At 49.9% G+C, this 22,500-nt stretch overlaps 1 protein-coding gene across 1 annotated transcript in view; it reads right to left on the reverse strand.

The window, feature by feature from the left end:
- LOC144675766 (scavenger receptor cysteine-rich domain-containing protein DMBT1-like) overlaps positions 1-22,500 on the reverse strand; it is a gene marked incomplete at its 5' end in the record, with an annotated part of 59,656 nt that overhangs the window by 18,885 nt on the left and 18,271 nt on the right. Inside the window, 3 exons of the mRNA XM_078536364.1 lie at positions 3,928-4,224; positions 8,608-8,910; positions 18,017-18,322. Of these exons, the coding sequence (XP_078392490.1) occupies positions 3,928-4,224; positions 8,608-8,910; positions 18,017-18,322 (906 nt within the window). The remainder of the gene's footprint in view (positions 1-3,927; positions 4,225-8,607; positions 8,911-18,016; positions 18,323-22,500) is intronic.

Raw genomic sequence — 22,500 nt, forward strand, 5'->3', positions numbered from 1 at the left:
TCCAGTATAGACCCAGAGTCCTCAAACGTTTCTCATATGTTAAGCCTTTCATTCCTGGGATCGTTCTCGTGAACCTCCTCTGGACCCCTCTCCAGGGCCAGCACATCCTTCCCTGAGATACAGGGGCCCAAAATTGCTCACAATATTCTAAATGTGGTCTGACCAGAGCCTTATAAAGCCTCTGCAGCACATCCCTGCTTTTATATTCTAGTCCTCTCCAAATAAATGCCAACGTTGCATTTGCCTTCCTAACTACCGACTCAACCTGCAAGTTAACCTTAGCATTTGCTCACCCGGACCCTGCGACCCTCTTGGGTTGAAAGACTTTTACCTCATCTCCTCTCTCGCCTTTAATACCAAGCGCTGTAATTCTACACCCCCTGGGCACTGACCTCCCTGCTGAAGTTAGTAAGCCCTCCGGCCAGGCCCCTCACAATTTTGTACATCTCAATCAAATCTCCTTTCCTACTCCTCTGCTCCAGGCAGAACAACCTCACCCTGCCCAATCTCTCTGCTTAGCTACAATTTCCCAGTCCTGCCAACATTCATGCCAATCTCCTCTGCACCCTCTGTAATACAGTTATATCCCTAGCCTGTGAACAGCTTGCTAGGTCAGCATTTATTATCCATTCCTAATTGCCCATCAGAAGCTTCCTTAGTTATTCTTTGATGCGATGTGAGGGTCTCTACCTAGGCCAGCTTTTATTATCCATCCCTAATTGCCCCCTTACAAAGGTTTTTTTTAAAAATTCATTCGTGGGCTGTTGGCATCGCTGGTTAGGCCAGCATTTATTGCCCATCCCTAATTGCCCTCGAGAAGGTGGTTTTTTTATCTTAATTCATTCATGGGGTGTGAGCATCACAAGCTGACTCCAGCATTTATTGCCCATCCCTTTTGGCCCCTTGAGAAGGCGGTGGTGAGCCGCCTTCTTGAGCCTCTGCAGTTCCCTGTGGTGTAGGTACACCCACAGTGCTGTTAGGGAGGGAGTTCCAGGATTTTGTCCCTGTGGTGTAGGTACACCCACAGCGCTGTTAGGGAGGGAGTTCCAGGATTTTGTTCCTGTGGTGTAGGTACACCCACAGCGCTGTTAGGGAGGGAGTTCCAGGATTTTGTCCCTGTGGTGTAGGTACACCCACAGCGCTGTTAGGGAGGGAGTTCCAGGATTTTGTCCGTGTGGTGTAGGTACACCCACAGTGCTGTTAGGGAGGGAGTTCCAGGATTTTGTCCCTGTGGTGTAGGTACACCCACAGCGCTGTTAGGGAGGGAGTTCCAGGATTTTGACCCAGTGACACTGAAGGAACGGCCGATATATTTCCAAGTCAGGATGGTGAGTGACTTGGAGGGGAACTTCCAGGTGGTGGTTTTCCCATCTATCTTTTCCCTTGTCCTTTTAGACGGTAGTGGCCGTGGGTTTGGAAGGTGCTGTGGAAGGAGCCTTGGTGAGTTGCTGCAGTGCATCTTGTAGATGGTACACACACTGCTGCTACTGTGCGTCGGTGGTGGAGGGAGTGAATGTTTGTGGATGGGGTGCCAATCAAGCGGGGCTGCTTTTCCCTGGACGGTGTCGAGCTTCTCGAGTGTTGTGGGAGCTGCACACATCCAGGCAAGTGGGGAGTATTCCATCACATTCCTGACTTGTGCCTTGTCGATGGTGGACAGGCTTTGGGGGAGTCAGGAGGTTGAGTTACTCTCCGCCGCAGGATTCCCAGCCTCTGACCTATTCAACTGATAGCAACTTCTCGAAGAATTAACCCTGTCAGCCTCACACCTGGAAGTTCCCCTCCGAGTCGCTCGCTATCCTGACTTGGTAATATATCGGCCGTTCCTTCACTGTCACGGGGTCAAAATCCTGGCATATTCATCTTGTGGCTGGAGCAAAGTAACAGGTGATCGTGCTACTGGCGTCTGGTATAGTCCCCGCCTGGAGAAAGGAGCGGATATTACCAGCGTCTTACCGTCCACTGTACAATTTCATTGATGTAAATAGAGCTGAATGTTGGGCAGCTACTGTCTACCTAATACAAGCCACCACTATTGTACCATCCACATTTCCAAGTCCCTGTTTGGCTGAGCTCAACTGCAGGGTCAAGCAGAATTACAGGATGATCACAGCACGGAAGGAGGCTATTCGGCACATCCTGTCTGTACTGGCTCTTCAACCGAGCAACTCACCACCCACCCCGCCCCCACCCCGCCCCACCTCTGCCTTCTCCCTGTAACCCTGCACACACTTCGTTTTCAGACCACAGTTTCCTTCCCTTTTCAAAGCCTCGATTGAACCTGCCTCCCCCGGGCCTTCTCAGGCAGCGCGTTCCAGATCCGGAACTCCTCCCAATGCCTGAGGCTGTTTCTCCCCAGGTCGCTGTTGCTTCTTCCGCCGGATCCCCTTCAATCCGTGCCTTCTCCTTCTTGATCTCCTCTTCCCCCCCCCCCCCCCACGACCAATGGGAACAGGTTCACCCTCTTCTACCCTGTCCAGGCCCCCTCGCGATTTTGAGCACCCCTATCGAATCTCCTGGCAATCTTCTCTTCTCCAAGGAAGACAGTCCCGCCTTCCCCAATATATCCACGTCACCCAAGTCCCTCATCCCGGGGACCATTCCCGTGAATCTTCTCTGCACTCTCCAAAGCCTTCACAACCTTCCTAAAGAGCGGTACTCAGAACTGGACGCAATACCCCAGCTGAGGCTGAACTAGTGTCTGATGCAAATTCAACATCACCTCCTTGCTCCTGTACTCTAATAATAAAGCTTAGGGTACTCTATGCTTTACAAGAGATTTTCTTAACCTGCCCTTGCCGTCTTCAATGATGTATTTTAGGTCCCTCTCACCCTGGTACCCCTTTTAGAATTGGGTCCTCTGTTTAATATTGTTTAATCGAAGGGGAAGATGTGCATGGTCAGATATGATATTGGCCACTCTCTACACGTATCCAAAGTCTGAAATTGCTCATTTATTGGACACCGATCCTGCTAACTTCATATCAAGGGGCTGCATTTTTCAAAATGTCCTCCAATCCAATCCGATTTCAACTCGAAACAAAAATAAAAACAAAAATACCTGGAAAAACTCAGCAGGTTTGGCAGCATCGGCGGAGAGGAGCAAGTCCGAATGACCCTTCAACAGAACTAAGTAAAAATAGATGAGATGTGAAATATAAGCTGGTTTAAGTCGGGGGGTGGGGGGTGGGACAGGTAGAGCTGGATAGAGGGCCAGTGATAGGTGGAGATTAACCAAAAGATGTCACAGACAAAAGGACAAAGAGGTGTTGAAGGTGGTGATATTATCTAAAGGAATGTGCTAATTAAGGGTAGAAAGCAGGACGGGCAAGGTGCAGAAAGCCCTAGCGGGGACGGGGTGGGGTGAAGGAATCAAAATAGGCTAAAAGGTAGAGATAAAACAATTAGCCTTTATCGATTCCTGCACCCCACCCCACCCCCACTAGGGCTCTCTGCACCTTGCTGGTCCTGCTTTCTACCCTTAATTAGCACATTCCTTAGATAATATCCCCACCTTCAACACCTCTTTGTCCTTTTGTCTGTGACATCTTTTGGTTATCTCCACCTATCACTGGCCCTCTGTCCAGCTCTACCTGTCCCACCTCCCCCACCCCCCGACTTAAACCAGCTTATATTTCACCTCTCTTCTATTTTTACTTAGTTCTGTTGAAGGGTCGTGAGGACTCGAAACGTCAGCGGTGCTCCCTCTCCGCCGATGCTGCCAGACCTGCTGAGCTTTTCCAGGTAATTTTTTTGTTTTTGTTTTTGTTTCGGATTTCCAGCGTCCGCAATTCTTTTTTGCTCTTCAATGAAAAATTGGATCGTTGTTTGAGAGCAGATTGACACCGATCGGCCCGACGCTGCCACCATGTGGGATGTGCTCGTTTCGAGTCTCGATTTTCTTTGCGCAGGACTTCGGCTGCCTACCTGAAATAGCGATCGCGAGGGATTCACTCTGGGTGGAGTTGTACTCCCGCCCGGCGATGGTTGTCCGGTACGCGCAAGTGTAGTCTCCCTGATTGGCCATCGTCGTGTTCACCATGGTGAACTCCGCAACTGAGTCGCGCACGGTCAACCTGGTGCTTATCTCCAGCCCATTCTGGTACAGCTGGAAATTGCGGGTCCGGTAGGCTTTCGGGGCTGTGCAGAGCAGGGTGAGTAGCTGCCCCTGGGGGTACAGATGAAACTCGGTGTTCCTGGATATCGTGGGTCGTTCTGCCTTGCCTGAAAGATAAAAGGGAGGCAACTCTTGTGAACGCAAGGCCTGAACGCAAGTCAACCCAATCTTTTGGCATCTCTTACCCCCGCTGTGCATTGACGGACAAGGTTGCCCCTTCCTGGGGAGCCAGAATCCTGATTTCTACAGTGGGAAGGTGGTGGGGGAGGGGGGCGATTGGTGTTGGGGGGGGGAGGTGGGGTGGTGGTGAGTTAAGCTCAGGGAGGAGGTAGGGCCATGCAGAATATAATCCTGCACCTCTGCAAGCAGAACCACCATCTTGCAAAGCATGAGAGGTGTACGAAACATACGACACTACGAAATCACCCAACAAGACATTAAAGGGGCCATGTGTGCCAATAAGGTACTAATGGATATGTTCCATCAAGATGAGGAAGGTTTGGGTGTCATGGAAGAGGAAGCCATTACCACTGACGAACAAACTTACTATGATTGAGAGAAGATGTACATGTCTGAGATTCGGCAGTATCTAAGAGAATTGAATCTCATCTTCAAAGTCTTCAGGGAACCCTTTGTATCAGACGCTAAGCTGTTTTCTGCAAACGTATGTTGTAAATTTTATGAATACCTTTTTAAAATGTATATATCCTCGTAAGTTTGTTGCCCTCTTAAGAATAAAGAATTGCAAGGTCTGTAAGGCAGGAGTGTATGAGCGAATGTAGGAGGGGCTCAACATCACCTCACGAGGAGGAACACATGGATGTCTTCAAATATCGTGGCTCGTAACTACACGAGCGCCTGCCCCATTGTTGCATCTCGCCTTATCTGACGTTTATCGTATGTCTCAGTCGCTCGCAGCGCAGAACAGGACTGACGCCGAAACGAGAGACAGCCTCGTCAAAGATTCACGCCTGACGCTCATCAGGGAAAACACCCGAGCGCCAAGTCTCCAAGCGTCACTGCGATGTTGGCGACGGGACAAACGGGTGCCGTTTGGCGGGCCGGCTGAATCGGGTTGTTCGACGCGTTGCCATGGAGACAGCAACGGAGCACTGTAGGCTCCCCAGGCTCCCGGCTTCAACCAAAGGCATAAGGTTTGACCATATTTCTTTTGTCTGAAGCGACCGGGTCCCTGAGTATAAATGTACATTGCTTCTAGCATGTATAAATGAGCTGCACCATGAACTTGACTCCTGACTTCTGAACCTGCATCTAAACCTCAATTATCTTATCTTAACTGTGTATCTTTTTGTTATTGGCCAGGAAACCTGTCCCACCTTCCGCCCCCACACTTTCACGCCTACCCCCACCCCTAGTCTATTAAAGCCCCTGATAATTTTGATCAACGCAATGAAATCTCCACATAACCTTCTTTGTTCTGAGGAGAACATGCATGAGTTCTCTATTCTCTTTCATGTTGCTCATTCTTGGCGCCAAGCTACCAACCTTAGTTGAACGTTCCCTGGTCTAAAGCAACCCCCAGTGGCTCCACACAACTAGATTCCCATACAGAGGCTACCATTGTGGTAAATCTCCCTTGTTTCCCTAAGGCTATGGTGACCATCGTGTGACGTATGCACGTTTAAGTATCTATTTCAGGGGGACGCAAGGGCATAAGAAACAGGGATTGGAGTAGACCATTCGGCCCATCGAGCCTGCTCTGCCATTCAATGTGCTCACAGCTAAACTTGGGATTCCACTCCATTTTCCTGCTCGCTCCCCATATCCCACCATTAACGGAGAGGCCAAAAATCTGTCCATCCCGGCCCTCAACGATGGAGCATTCACAATCCTCTGGGCTAGATTCCCAACCCTTCGAGTGAAGGCATTCCTTCTCATCTCAGTCCTAAATGATCGGCCCCCTTATCCCGACATTGTGCCCCCGTGTTTTAGATTCCCCCCGACCAGCGGAATCGACCCCTCGGCGCCCACACTGGGAAACCCCTTCTCAATCCTGCAGGTCTCAATGAGATCGCCTCCCATTCTTCTAAACTCCAGAGAATATCTCCAGAGGGATCTGGACCAACTGGAAAAATGGGCCAGAAAATGGCAGATGGAATTTAATGCGGAAAAGTGTGAGGTGTTACATTTTGGAAGGACAAACCAAGGTAGGACATACACAGTAAATGGTAGGGCACTGAGGAGTGCGGAGGAACAAAGGGATCTGGGAGTTCAGATACATAATTCCCGGAAAGTGGCATCACAGGTAGACAAGGTTGTAAAGAATGCTTTTGGCACACTGGCCTTCATAAATCAAAGTATTGAGTATAGGAGTTGGGATGTTATGGTGAGGTTGTATAAGACATTGGTGAGGCCAACTTTGGAGTATTGTGTGCAGTTCTGGTCGCCTAACTACAGGAAGGATATCAGTAAGATTGAGAGAGTGCGGAGAAGATTTACTAGGATGTTGCCGGGTCTTCAGGAGTTGAGTTACAGGGAAAGATTAAACAGGTTAGGACTTTATTCCTTGGAGCGTAGAAGGATGAGGGGAGATTTGATAGAAGTTTACAAAATTGTGAGGGGTGTAGACAGAGTAAATGCGAGTAGGCTCTTTCCACTTAGATTAGGAGAGATAAACACGAGAGGACATGGCTTTAGGGTGAAAGGGGAAAGGTTTAGGGGGAACATTAGGGGGAACTTCTTCACTCAGAGAGTGGTGAGAGTGTGGAACGAGCTACCATCTGACGTGGTAAATGCGGGCTCACTCTTAAGTTTTAAGAATAAATTGGATAGATACATGAATGGGAAAGGTCTGGAGGCTTATGGACTGGGTGCAGGTCAATGGGACTAGCGGAATAATATTTCGGCACAGACTAGAAGGGCCGAATGGCCTGTTTTTCTGTGCTGTAGTGTTCTATGGTTCTATGGTTCTAATATAAACCCAGTTTACACAGCCTCTCATCCCAGGGACCAATTTAGTGAACCCTTCACTGCACCACCTCCAGTGCAAGTACATCCTTCATTTAACACGGAGACCAGAACTGCGCACCATATTCCAGATGGGGTCTCACCAAAAACCCTGCACAACAGTAGCAAGGCTTCTTCATTCTTGTACTCCAATCCCATTGCAATAAAGGCCAACATGCCATTTGCCTTCCTCCTTACTTGCTACGCCTGCATGCTAACTTTCCGCGTTCCTTCTACAAACACACCCTTTGATCATCGACACTTATAATTCCCTCACCTTTTTAGATAAAGAAAAAATTCTGTTTTCATTCAGTCTCACGGCCAAAGTAAACAGCCTTGCACTCCGCTGCGTTACATTCCCATCAGTCACCTTTTGCCCACTCGCCCGACTTTCAGCCTCTCAGTCTCCTCCCCGCAGCTTACCTTCCCACCCTAGCTTGGCCTCATCAGCAAACTCAGATCCATCGCTAAAACAGAAACAGAAATACCAGGAAAAACTCGGCAGGTCTGGCAGCATCGGCGGAGAAGAGCACAGTTGACGTTTCGAGTCCTCATGACCCTTCAACAGAACTAAGTAAACTTAGGAAAGGGGTGAAATATAAGCTGGTTTAAGGGGATGAGTTGGGGGGGGTGGGGTTTGTTGGGACAAGCAACCAGTGATAGGTGGAGATAACCAAAATCTGTCATAGACAAAAGAACATAGAGGTGTTGAAGGTGGTGATATTATCTAGAGGAATGTGCTAATTAAGAGTAGCAGACAGGGCAGATAAGGTGCAGATGGCTCTAGTGGGGGGTGGGGGAATACTAAAAGGTAGAGATAAACAATGGGTGCAAATACATTTAAAAATAATGGAAATAGGTGGGAAAAGACAAATCTATATAAATTATTGGAAAAAACAAAAAGGAGGGGGAAGAAACGGGAAGTGGGTGGGGATGGAGGAGAGAGTTCAAGATCTAAAATTGTTGAACTCAATATTCAGCCCAATAATTTATACAGATTTTTTCTTTTCCCACCTATTTCCATTATTTTTAAATGTATTTCCACCATTGTTTATTTCTACCTTTTAGTATTCCCCACCCCCTCACTAGAGCCATCTGCACCTTATCTGTCCTGTCTTCCACTCATAATTAGCACATTCCTTTAGATAATATCACCACCTTCAACACCTCTTTGCGCTTTTATCTGTGACAGATTTTGGTTATCTCCACCTATCACTGGCTATTTGTCCCAACAAACCCCCCACCTTAAACCAGCTTTTATATTTCACCCCTTTCCTAATTTTACTTAGTTCTGTTGAAGGGTCACGAGGACTCGAAACGTCAACTGTGCTCCCCTCTCCGCCGATGCTGCCAGACCTGCTGAGTTTTTCCAGGTGTTTCTGTTTCTGTTTTGGATTTCCAGCATCCGCAGTTTTTTATTTTTACTTTTAGATACGTTGCCCTCTGCCTCTTTGCCTCAGTCACTCATGTGGAGCGACCTCGAAACCAGAAAGTGGAGGGGGGGGTGAAAATCGGCGACTCACTTGTGATGGCGACCTGGACCCGGTCACTGTGAGTGGACGAGTGCATCTTGTGGTTGATCAGCACTTTGAACATGCAAGTGAAGTAGCCTTCCTGGTGCATGCTGATGTTGTGGATGGTCAGGATGGCGCTGGAGGCTGACGTCGGCCCCACCGAGGCCACCGGTCCCGACTCGCCCACTTTGTAGAGGTAGAAGGTGATCACCGCGAAGACGCTGGCCGACGAGCAGCGGAAGTTGACGGCCTCGCCTTGGACGAACATGCCGGACGTCCGCAACACCGAAATCGAGGGCCGCAACAGGACATCTGAGGCGGGGGAAAGAAAGAGAGAGTGATCACGGGTGAATCGCTTTGCTCCAGAGGCCCGGGTCCAACCGTTTTGGCCGGGGTTGGGTGGAGGGGGGCATCATTGGATCTAGAAATTCGCCCCGGGTCACCTTTACATCGCCTATTCTAAATCCCGCTCGATTTCAGCTCCACGGGCATGTTGATTGGACGGCGACCGGGCGGGGGATTGGACCAAGCAACGAATGCAACACGGCCTGTTCTCCATTCTTAGCCAGGATGAGTTTCCTCCCCATTCAGAAATATACAGAGCAAAGGTTACCTGTTTCAATCCCACGCTGTCCGAACATATGAAGCAGGAACAGGAGGAGGCCACTCGGCCCCTCGAGCCTGCCCCGCCATTCAATAAGCTGACGGCCAATCTGATTGTAACCTCAGCCCCACATTCCGGCCGACCCCCCCAATAACCTTTCACCCACCCCCACCTTGCTTAACCAGAATCTATCACGCTCGGCCTTAAACATATTTAAAGACCCTGTTCCCAACGCCTTTTGGGGAAGAGATTTCCAAAGGCTCACCAACCTTTGAGAGAAGGAAATTCTCCTCGTCTCCATTTAAATGGACGAACCCATATTTACAAACAGTGACGTCTATCACAGAATCACACACACAGTGCAGAAGAGGCCCTTCGGCCCATCGAGTCTGCACCGACACTGTGAGAAACACCTGACCTACCTACCTAATCCCATTGACCAGCGCTTGGCCCCATCGCCTTGAATGTTATGACGTGCCAAGTGTTCATCCAGGTGCTTTTTAAAGGATGTGAGGCTAACCCGCCTCCACCACCCTCCCAGGCAGCGCATTCCAGACCCTCACCACCCTCTGGGTAAAAAAAGTTTTTCCTCACACCCACCCCCCAAACCTCCTGCCCCTCACCTTGACCTTATGTCCACCTGTGACTGACCTTTCAACTAAGGGGAACAGCTGCTCCCTATCCACCCTGTCCATGCCCCTCATAATCTTGTACATCTCGATCAGGTCACCCCTCAGTCTTCTCCGCTCCAACGAAAACAACCCAAGTCTATCCAACCTCTCCTCATAACTCAAATGTTTCATCCCAGGTCACATCCTGGTGAATCTCCTCTGCACCCCCTCCAGTGCAATCACATCCTTCCTATAATGTGGTGACCTAAGGTCTAGATTCTATGTCTAGGTTTAGATTCTCCCACAAGGGGAAACATCCTCTCCACATCCACCCTGTCAAATCCCCTGAGGGTCCTATATGCATCCATCAAGACGCCTCTTATTCTTCTAAACTCCAGTGAGGACAACTCTGGCCAAAGGCTCAGGCGTCACCTCTTACGTTGTAACATAAAACCACGTTCGGAGTTCTAGATAAAAATAACAGAAAGTGTCGTAAAAACTCAGCAGGTCTGGGAGCATCTGTGAAGAGAGACAAAGAGTTAACGTTTTGAGTCCAATATGACTCTTCTTCGGAACTTAGATGCCAAAACTGAACAGCATACAAATATACGAATGAGGAACAGGGGTAGGCCATTCGGCTCCTCGACTCTGCTCCCCCATTCAATTAGATCATGCCCGATCTGATTGTAACCTCGACCCCACATTCCGGCCTCCCCCACCCCTCCGATAACCTTTCACCCCCCCCTTGTTAATCAAAGAATCGATCTACCTCGGCCTTAAAAACATTCAAAGACTCTGCCTCAAAACTCCATTTGATATTTCTTACATCCATTGCACATTTACGAAGCTGAACTTTATCAGTCCAGTCATATTAAGTGCATTGCAACTTGTGATGTTTTCTTCTCTCTGGGGTTCATGAGTCTTTGGCACCCTCTTCCTCAAAAGGCCGGTGGAAGTAGAGTTTTTGAATATTTTTAAGGCAAGATCGATTCTTGGTAAACAAGGAGGGGTGAAGGGCTAATCAGGGAGAGGCAGGAATGTGGGGTTGAGGTTACAATTAAATCAGGCATGGTCTTATTGGATGGGCGAGCAGGTTGGAGGGGCCGAGTGGTCTACTCCTGCTCCTAATTCATACGTTCGTGTCAACATCGTTAGACCGAAAGCGGGATCATCTTGGCAAGTCACAACAGGAACTCACTGGGTAGAACATCTGTCTGACATAGAATTAGATGGCGCTGACTGCACTAAATATCAAGCACTGTGTGTTCGGCGCGGTCGCTCAGGCCCCACTCGTTTTGCCCCCAACCATTTCCTTAGCCCTGGTGTTCATATCGCACACCTGTGATGCTACAAAGTGGCGGGACCCTTCCAGAAGGGTTCTGAAGGGGGGGGGCCCCGGCGGGTGAGAAGTTCCCCAAAATGGCCACAGTCAGATCGTCTCTGCCCATCCCACGCAGCTCCTGCTGAGCTAACTCAATTGGCCGCAAGAGGACGTAAGGACAGAGGCGGTGCGTAGTCCGCGGCTGGTCCGATCCCATCCATCCTGCGTCTACGCAGAGAGAAACAGGCTTAACGTTTCATCTCCGTATGGCCCTCCTTCAGAGCTGGACAGCAGTAGACACTTGATGCATTTTATACTGGGGGTGGAGCAGGGGGAGCAAGGTGGAAGGTCGGCGGTAGGTGTGATCTCAGGAGAGATCGACAAAGATGTCTTGGACACAAGACGAAGGGAGTGTTAATGATAGCGTTAAAGTCTAAAGAAGGTGTTGATGGTGGCATAAAGGTACAATAGCGGAATGTCTGAATAGCAGAAGGGTCAGCGTTCAGTGAGATCACAACATAGGAACAAGTGATAGATGGCCCTTTTTGGAGGGTGGGGTGTGGTGAATGGGGGTAAAGGATCAAAAAAACCTGAACGAATCAATCAATAAATAACGCATAAAAATAAATTTAAATTTAAATTCAACGTTAAAAAATGGATTTCAAAAGGGTGCGGTCGAGACGGAGGAGAGAGTTCGTGGTCTGAAGTCGTTGAACTCAACGTTAAACCCGGAAGGCTGTAAAGTGCCTAGTCGGAAGATGAGGTGCTGTTCCTCCAGTTTGCGTTGGGCTTCACTGGAACAATGCAGCAGGCCAAGGACGGACATGTGGGCAAGAGAACAGGGTGGGTGTGTTAAAATGGCAAGCGACAGGGAGATCTGGGTCATGCTTGCGGACAGACCGAAGGTGTTCCGCAAAGCGGGTCACCCAGTCGGCGTTTAGTCTCCCCACCACCCCCGGGAATGCAGGGGAGGGGGTCCTCAATGGGAGCTGGCATCTTCCGCAGACGTGTCGGGTTAAGTAGCCTCCGACACGGGTAAAAAAGGCAGGAGGAGTTCCGGGAGGGATTTGAACCTGCATTAGCCTAGTGCATTAACAGTAGGCCAACAATGCACCTCAACTGCCTCCGCTACAAGTATACCCTTCCTTCAGTGAGGAGACATTAATGATACGCAGACTCACGAATGCCCTGTATCGTTGTAGCAAGCCCTTCCCTACATTTCTACCCCACTCTCCACCACCGCCCTTTCAGTAAGGAACCAGCATCCCATTTGCCTTCCTAATGATTGTCGCTGATGCTCGAGGAGGGTGGAACTGGGTGACAGCAGGGCAGATCAAAGGGTTGTGGGGTTGGAGGAGACTTCAGAATTGGGGATGGGGGGGGCGGTGGGTGGTGAGACCACGGAGGGGTTTGCAAGCGAGGGTGAGGGCAAACAGCACGAAATGTGGAAGAAGTAGGGTGATTGCGGGGGGGGACTGGGTGGGGAGGAACCCCAGCGTTGGCACCCTTAGCCTAACAGCCAACTCTGTGGATTGCAGAGGATTCCATATAACACCACATTTGGCATAGAGTGATAGAGTCACAGAAAAAGGCCCTTCGGCCCATCTAGTCTGCGCCGGTCAAACAAGTACCTAACTAGTGCTGGCACCTGGAGAGGGTCCAGAGGAGGTTCACGAGAACGAACCCAGGAATGAAAGGCTTAACATATGAGGAACATTTGAGGACTCTGGGTCTATACTCGATGGAGTTTAGAAGGATGAGGGAGGGGGATCTGATTGAAACTTACAGAATAATGAAAGGCCTGGATAGAGTGGACGTGGGGAAGATGTTTCCATTAGTAGGAGAGACTAGGACCCGAGGGCACAGCCTCAGAGTAAAGGGAAGACCTTTTAGAACAGAGATGAGGAGAAACTTCTTTAGCCAGAGAGTGGTGAATCTATGGAATTCATTGCCACAGAAGGCTGTCGAGGCCAGGTCATTGAGTGTATTCAAGAGCGAGATAGATAGGTTCTTGATTGGTAAGGGGATCAAAGGTTATGGGGAGAAGGCGGGAGAATGGGGTTGAGAAAATTATCAGCCATGATTGAATGGCGGAGCAGACTCGATGGGCCGAATGGCCTAATTTCAGCTCCTATGTCTTATGGTCTATTCTAATCCCATTTGCCAGCACTAGGCCCATAGCCTTATATGCCAAGGCATCACAAGTACACAATCAAATACTTCTTAAATGTTATGAGGGTTTCTGCCTCTACCACCCTTACAGGCAGTGAGTTCCAGATTCCCACCACCCTCTGGGTGAAAAAAATTCTTCCTCACATCCCCTCTAAACCTCCTGCCCCTTACCTTAAATCTATGCCCCCTGATTATTGATCCCTCTATCAAGGGGAAAAGTCCCTGTCTACCCTAAATACACCCCCTCATAACTTTATACATGCAACACCAAAGCAGCGCCTGCTAGTGTTTATACTATTTTCGGGGGTAAAAAAACAATTAAACTCAATTAATAAAACAAGGGGGCAAATTAAATGGCAGCCCCTTAAAGGGAAACTGCGAAAACAAAGAGAAACTCTGAAAGAAGACTAACAAAAATGAAATTTAAGTACGACTAAAGGTGCCAACAAAGGTGCCAAGCCCCTGTGGTACCCACCCAAGCCTCGATCGTGCCCAAGTGTTTATGCTCCATTCGGGCCTCCCCACCTAAATCCCACATCACCAGGCCTCACTCCCTGTCTACTGCAAACGTGTGCCCAGTGCCTTTGTCTGTTTGTTTAGCTTCCCCTCAAATGCATCTGTAGGATTCACCTCGAACTCTCCCTCAGGCAACAAAGCTCAGTGTTCTCACCATCATTTGGGTAAAGGAAGTTCATCCCGACTTCCCGGTTGGATTTTCGGTAGCTATCTTACATTAACGGTCTAGTTAATGAAGACCGCCCACCCTATTAAAGCCTTTCGTAGTTTTAAAGACCTCAGCTCGGTCAGCCATCCTTTATTTCTTTCACCAAGGAGAAATGAGCTCCAGTTTGCCAGTCCTTCCTTTCCCAAAGTGCATTCCCACACAGTACGTGGGACTGGACAGTGAGGCAATGCGTTTAATTGCCTGCCAATGCGATTCTGCCCAAGCTGACTTTTTACTTACCATAATGCTCAGCGGAGACAATCGTCAATGAGGAACAGTCAAAATTGTCATGCAAGACTCATTATTTGATGAACGCGCACTGTCAGAAACTTGATGCGGGCAATCTGCTAGCCTCAAGTCAAATTAACAAGGTGGATGCTGCGGAGGTGGCAGAGAGTGGCAGCAGTGTACCAACAGCTGGTCCTTGTATCATTCAATCGTGGGATGTGGGCGTTGCTGGCAAGGTGCAGCATTAACTGCCCATCTCTAATTGACCCTGGAGAGGCTGGTGGCCAACTGTCTTCTAGAACCGCTGCAGTCCGCGTAGTGTGGGTACACCCGCACAATCCACATGGTGCAGGTTCCAGGGAGTGTAGAGCCAACCATATTGCTGAGTGTCTGGAGTCATAGGTAGGTTAGACCACATAAAGAACAGAAGATTTATTTCCCTAAAGAGGATTGGTGAACTAGATGGATTTCCCCCCCACCGGTCATTAATAAGACATGAAGTTCCTGATTTTTAAAAATTTATTCACGAGATGTGGGTTTCTCTGGCTGGGCCAGTATTCATTGCCCATCGCTCGATGCCCTTAAGAAGGTGGTGGGTGAGCTGCCTTCTTGAACCACTGCAGTCCCTGTGGTGTAGGTACACCCACAGCGCTGTTAGGGAGGGAGTTCCAGGATTTTGTCCATGTGGTGTAGGTAAACCCACAGTGCTGTTAGGGAGTTCCAGGATTTTGTCCATGTGGTGTAGGTACACCCACAGTGCTGTTAGGGAGGGAGTTCCAGGATTTTGTCCCTGTGGTGTAGGTACCCCCACAGCGCTGTTAGAGAGTGAGTTCCAGGATTTTGTCCCCTGTGGTGTAGGTACACCCACAGTGCTGTTACGGAGGGACTTCCAGGGTTTTGTCCCTGTGGTGTAGGTACACCCACAGCGCTGTTAGGGAGGGAGTTCCAGGATTTTGTCCATGTGGTGTAGGTACACCCACAGCGCTGTTAGGGAGGGAGTTCCAGGATTTTGTCCGTGTGGTGTAGGTACACCCACAGTGCTGTTAGGGAGGGAGTTCCAGGATTTTGTCCCCTGTGGTGTAGGTACACCCACAGTGCTGTTAGGGAGGGAGTTCCAGGATTTTGTCCCTGTGGTGTAGGTACACCCACAGCGCTGTTAGGGAGGTAGTTCCAGGATTTTGTCCCTGTGGTGTAGGCACACCCACAGCGCTGTTAGGGAGGGAGTTCCAGGATTTTGTCCATGTGGTGTAGGTACACCCACAGCGCTGTTAGGGAGGGAGTTCCAGGATTTTGTCCGTGTGGTGTAGGTACACCCACAGTGCTGTTAGGGAGGGAGTTCCAGGATTTTGTCCCCTGTGGTGTAGGTACACCCACAGTGCTGTTAGGGAGGGAGTTCCAGGATTTTGTCCCTGTGGTGTAGGTACACCCACAGCGCTGTTAGGGAGGGAGTTCCAGGATTTTGTCCCTGTGGTGTAGGCACACCCACAGCGCTGTTAGGGAGGGAGTTCCAGGATTTTGTCCATGTGGTGTAGGTACACCCACAGTGCTGTTAGGGAGGGAGTTCCAGGATTTTGACCAGTGACAGTGAAGGAACGGCCAATATATTTCCAAGTCAGGATGTTGAGTGAATTGGTGTGGAATTTCCAGGTGTAGGTGTTCACATCTATCTTCTGTTCTTGTCTTTATAGGTGGTAGTGATTGTGGGTTTGGAAGGTGCTGCCTAAGGAGCCTTGGTGAGTTGCTGCAGTGCAACTTGTAGATGGTGTACACACTGCTGCTACTGTGAATGTGTGGCCAATAAAGCAGGGTGATTTTTCCAGGTAAATGTCCAGCTTCTTGAGTGCTGTGGGAGCTGAACTCATCCAGGCAAGTGGGGAGTATTCCATCACCCTCCTGACTTGTGCCTTGTAGATGGTGGACAGACTTTGGGGAGTCAGGGGGTGAGTTACTCACCACAGGGTTCCTAACATCTGACCTGCTCTTGTAGTCGCAGTATTTTTTTGGCTGATCCCAGTTCAGTTTCTGGTCAGTGGGAACTCCAAGGATGTTGATAATGGGGGGTGCCATTGAACATCAAGGGGCGATGGTTGGGTTCTCTCTTGTTGGAGATGGTCACTGTGTGTCACAAATGTCACTTGCCTTGTCAGCCCAAGCCTGGATACTGTTCAGGTCTTGCTGCATTTGGACATGGGCTGCTTCAGTATCTGAGGAGTCGCGAATGGTGCTGAACATTGTGCAACCATCAGCGAACATTCCCCACTTCTGACCTTACGATGGAAGGAAGGTCATTGATGGAGCAGCTGAAGGTGGTTGGGCCTAGGACACTGCCCTTAGGGACTCCTGCAGCTGAGATAACAGACCTCCAACCACCACAACCATCTTCCTTTGTGCTTGCTATGACTCCAACCAGCGGAGAGTTTTGCCCGTGATTCCTATTGACTCCAGTTTTGCTAGGGCTCCTTGATGCCACACTTGGTCAAATGCTGCCTTGATGTCAAGGGCGGTCACCCTCACCTCACCTCAGGAGTTCAGCTCCTATGCTTGAACCAAGGCTGTAACGAGGTCAGGAGCTGAGCGGCCCTGGCAGAACCCAAACTGGGCATCAGTGAGCAGGTTATTGCTAAGCAAGTGCCGCTTGATAGCCCCTTCCATTGCTTCACTGATAATCGAGGGTAGACCAATGGTGTGGTAATTGGCTAGGTTGGATTTACCCTGCTTTTGGTACACAGGGCAACTTTCCCACTCGGCCAGGTAGATGCCAGTGATTTTGATCGAATTCAGATTCCACCACCCACCAACTGTGATGGGATTCGATCCCAGGGCCCCAGGTTTCCAATTCAGTGACATTCTCACTTCGGTACCGTCACTCACTCCGAGTTCCTGCCCCCAAGCTTGGCCTGCGTGGTGCAGTGCATGCTCCTTGACAGCCGCTGTAAACGCAAACTCCAGGGATGCAACTAATGTCTGATGAGGGTTTCGAATTAACCCTCGGAACCAACTTTTACAGGGGCCATTTCCAAATGGCAGGGCAGAGATCGAGATCTCCCGTGTCCCTCTTGCACCCACTAAAGATGTTTTCTTTGTCCTCTTTATAATGTGTTTATTTTTCTGAATTGTATCATTGCAAAGATAAACACTGAACAAAGTGATATTTTTTCTCAAAAGTGTCAGTCCGTATCTTGTTCTCAAGTATTTTTTTTTTCATTTCAGACAGTGCTGACCTTCAATCTGCTATTAACACCTACTCTGGACCAGCTCTGGCCTTCATTCAGCTCTTTACACATTCTGCTATTTCGCTTTCACACAGTGCTGACCTTCATTCTGCTATTAACACCTACTCTGGACCAGCTCTGTCCTTCATCAGCTTTTTACACATTCTGCTATTTCGCTTTCAGACAGTGCTGACCTTTATTCTGCTATTAACACCTACACTGGACCAGTGCTGACCTTCATTCAGCTCTTTACACATTCTGCTATTTCGCTTTCAGACAGGGCTGACCGTTATTCTGCTATTAACATCCACTCCGGACCAAAAGCTTTAGCCTTTCATGCTCTCATTACCGCTTTCTTTGCCCCGTGCTCGGTGCCAGCTTTAACATTCAATCTACCCTGGGCCTCTAACCTATCCCCGGCCTTCTCTTTTGCTCCACCTGCCACTCCCCCCTTTCTCTACGTGTTCTTATTTCCCTTCAGGGGGAGGAGCCGAAACTCTTCTGCCAGCCCGTCATCTGAGCCCTGAAAGGGTTGACCAGCCTTACCTGTCACGGTCACTTTGACACGCTCACTCTCCGAGGAGTTGTACAGTTTTCCCGACCTCTTGAGCTGGTAGAGGCAGAGGTAATACCCGTTGTCGGCGTAGGTGAGGTTGGCGATGGAGAAGGTCATCGAGAATCCTGCCGTTGGCACGGCCTGGTAGGCCACGGGGCTCTCCCCGTCGACCTTGAGCAGCAGGAAGATGGCCCCGCTGAAGATGGAGGAGGCGGTGCACCTGATGCTCACGTACTCGCCGATGGAATACTTGCCAGATGTGCGGAACAGCTGGATGTGCGGCTTGGTCGGCTGGTCTGAAGGCGAAAAACGAGACGGGGAGGGGGGTGGGGGAGGGAGATTGGATGAAACAAGGAGGCGGCGAAAATCAGGTCACCGTGGGAATGAGACGCCAGAGAACGAGGTTGTTCAGGCCCTCCCTATCTTTCAACGGGCCGAGGCATGTGGCTGAGGTGTGACCACTTTCGCTGCAGCTGTGCAGGTTCTCTGTTTCCTTCCACATTTCCCAATTGAATTGGGAACGGGGAGAAGGCAGCACTGCAGCGTTGTCGTCGGACCCACAATCCGGAGGCCCGGGTTAATACCCTGGGGTCATGGGTGCAAACAACTGGCGCAATGTCCAACTGGGGGCTGCCTCTGCCTCGACCCCCGTGGTCCCCCCACCCACCGTCTCACCACCCCCACCGCCCCCCACCACCCGCCGTCTTACACATCGTTTTTGTTCAATTTTTGTTTCACGACAGGAGTACAAATAGGGGATCGCTGGGGCACTGGGTTGAGTGGGAGGAGAGCGGTGAGCCCGAACAGGTCGGTTTCCAGTGGCCTTGCTCACTCTCCTTAACGGTACTGGATAAAGGAGGAGGAGAAGGGCTTCAACTGCCTGGAGAGAGGCTTGCGGGGTTGGGGGGGTGGGGGGGTGGGGGGGTGGGGGAGAGGGGAAGCCAGTCATAAAATGTAAAGGGAAGACCTGAGGTCCATTTTGGTTTTGATTCCCAGCAGGAAACGCCTGCTATGAATTTCGCCAGCTTTTCATTTAACCCAAAAGCAATGCAACCGAAATTCAGGGAAAATGCATAATAGGCATAATTGCTCATTGACACAATTGACCATGTGTAAACTAACATCAATTCACATTCTCCGACTTCTGTGCGCCAGGACTGCTATTCCGCTGCACTGAATGTTAGGGAAGTGAATGTCAGGTATAATTGGAGGCTTTAACATACATTTCACATTACCACAATTCTTCCCTCTCCCAGGTAAATGCAAAACAGTAGCCAGGTAAAGAGGGCAGTATTTAATGATTTTTTTTTCATTCGTTCATAGGATGTGGGCGCTGCTCGATAGACCAGTATTTATTGCCTATCCCTAATTGCCCCTTGAGAAGGTGTTCGCCAGCTGATTTCTTAAACCGCTGCAGTCCATGTGGTGTAGGTACACCCACAGTTAGGGGTGGGAGGGAGTTCCAGCGACAGTGAAGGAACGGCCGATACATTTCCAGGTCAGGACGGTGAGTGGCTCAGAGGGGGAACTTCCAGGTGGTGGTGTTCCCATTTCTTTGATGCCCTTGTCCTTCTAGGTAGTAGCGGCCGTGGGTTTGGAAGATGCTGTCGAAGGAGCCTTGGCGAGTTGCTGCAGTGCATCTTGTAGATGGTACACACACTGCTGCCACTGTGCGTCGGTGGTGGAGGGAGTGAATGTTTGTGGATGGGGTGCCAATCAAGCGGGGCTGCTTTGTCCTGGATGGTGTCGAGCTTCTCGAGTGTTGTGGGAGCTGCACTCATCCAGGCAAGTGGAGAGTATTCCATCACACTCCTGACTTGTGCCTTGTAGATGGCGAATAGGCTTTGTGGCATCAGGAGGTGAGTTACTCTCTGCAGGATTCCTAGCCTCTGACCTGCTCTTGTAGCCATTGCATTTATATGGCTGGTCCAGTTCAGTTTCTGGTCAATGGTAACCATCAGGATGTTGATAGTGGTAGTTCAATAATGCCATTGAATGTCAAGGGGCGATGGTTGGATTCTCTCTTGTTGGAGATGGTCATTGCCTGGCACTTGTGTGGCGCGAATATTACTTGCCACTTGTCAGCCCAAGCCTGGATATTGTCCAGGTCTTGCTGCATTTGGACATGGACTGCTTCAGTATCTGAGGAGTCGCGAATGGTGCTGAACAATGTGCAATCATCAGCGAACATCCCCACTTCTCACCTTATGATGGAAGGAAGGTCATTGATGAAGCAGCTGAAGGTGGTTGGGCCGAGGACACTACCCTGAGGAATTCCTGCAGTGATGTCCCAGAGCTGAGATGACTGACCTCCAACAACCACAACCATCTTCCTTTGTGCTAGCTATGACTAACCAGAGGAGAGTTTTCCCCCTGAGTCCCATTGACTCCACTTTTGCCAAGGCTCCTTGATGCCACACTCTGTCAAATGTGGCCTGGATATCAAAGACAGACATCCTCACCTCACCTAGGGAGGTCAGATCTTTTGTCCATGTTTGGACCAAGGCTGTAATGAAATCAGGAGCTGAGTGGCCCTGGCAGAACCCAAACTGGGCGTCAGTGAACAGGGTCTTGCTAAGCAAGTGTTGCTTGATAGCACTGTTGATAATCCCTTCCATTACTTTATTGATGATGGAGGGTAGGCTGATGGGACGGTAATTGGCAGGGTTGGAATTGTCCTGCTTTTTGTGTACAGGACATACCCGGGCAATTTTACACATAGCTCTGTGGATGCCAGCATTGTAATTGTTCTGGAACAGCTTGGCTAGGGGCGCGGCAAGTTCTGGAGCACAAGTCTTCAGAACTATTGCCGGAATATTGTCAGGGCCCATAGCCTTTGCAGTATCCAGTGCCTTCAGCTGTTTCTTGATATCACGTGGAGTGAATCAAATTGGTTGAATACTGGCATCCGCGATGCTGGGGACCTCCGGAGGAGGCTGAGATGGATCATCCACTCAGCACTTCTGGTTGCAGGTTGTAGCAAATGCTTCATCTATATCTTTGTGTGGGCTCCTCCATCATTGAGGATGGGGATATTTGTGGAGCCTCCTCCTCCAATGAGTTGTTTAATTGTCCATCACCATTCACGACTGGATGTGGCAGGACTGCAGAGCTTAAATCTGATCTGTTGGTTATGGGGGTCACTTAGTTTTGTCTATCACTTGCTGCTTTATGCTGTTTGGTACGCAAGTAGTCCTGTTTTATAGCTTCACCAGGTTGACATCTCATTTTTAGGTGTGCCTGGTGCTGCTCCTGGCCTGCCCTCCTGCACTCTTCATTGAATCAGGGTTGATCCCCTGGCTTGGCGGTAATGGTAGAGTGGGGGATATGCCGGGCCATGAGGTTACAGATTATCTTTGAGTACAATTCTGCTGCTGCTGATGGCCCACAGCACCTCATGGATGCCCAGTCTTGAGTTGATGGTCCTGTTTACGAAATCTATCCCATTCAGCACGGTGGTAGTGCCACACAACACGATGGAGGGTGTCCCCAATGTGAAGACGGGACTTTGTCTCCGCAACGACTGTGTGGTGGTCACTCCTGCCCATACTGTCATGGACAGATGCATCTGCGGCAGGCAGGTTGGTGAGGATGAGGTCAAGTATGTTTTCCCCTCTTGTTGGTTCCCTCACCACCTGCCGCAGACCCGGTCTAGCTGTTATGTCATTTAGGACTCGGCCAGCTTGGTCAGTAGCTGTGCTACCGAGCCACTCTTGGTGTTAGACATTGAAGTCCCCCACCCAGAGGACATTCTGCACCCTTTCCACCCTCAGTGCTTCCTCCAAGTGGTGTTCAACATGGAGAGGAGCACTGATTCATCAACTGAGGGAGGGCGGTACGTGGTCATCAGCAGGAGGTTTCCTTGCCCATGTTTGACCTGATGGTGAGACTTCATAGGGTCCGGAGTTAATCTTCAGGACTCCCAGGGCAACTCCCATCCGACTGTATACCACTGTGTCGCCACCTCTGCTGGGTCGGTTCTGCTGGTGGGACAGGACATACCCAGGGACACTGACGGTAGGGTCTGGGACGTTATCTGTCAGATCTGATTCCATGAGTTTGGTTAGGCCACGCTGCTGCTTGAGTAATCTGTGAGACAGCTCTCCCAATTTTGGCACTAGCTTGCCGGTGTTAGTAAGGAAGACTTTTGCAGGGTCGACATTGCTGAGATTTCCGTTGTCATTTCTGGTGCCTAGATCGATGCTGGGTAGCCTGTCAAGGCCGTATTGAATGAACGGCATGACACTAGGAAGTTCACAGGAACAAAGGGACCTTGGCGTGTGTGTCCATAGGTCTCTGAAGGCGGAGAGGCATGTTAGTGAGGTCGTGGAAAAGGCGTATGGGACACTTGCCTTTATCAATCGAGGCATAGATTACAAAAGTAGGGAGGTCATGTTGGAGTTGTATAGAGCCTCGGTGAGGCCACAGCTGGAGTACTGTGTGCAGTTCTGGTCACCACATTATAGGAAGGATG

This window comes from Cetorhinus maximus, unplaced genomic scaffold, assembly GCF_964194155.1.
Source record: "Cetorhinus maximus unplaced genomic scaffold, sCetMax3.hap1.1 HAP1_SCAFFOLD_1149, whole genome shotgun sequence".
Classification (NCBI taxonomy): domain Eukaryota; kingdom Metazoa; phylum Chordata; class Chondrichthyes; order Lamniformes; family Cetorhinidae; genus Cetorhinus; species Cetorhinus maximus.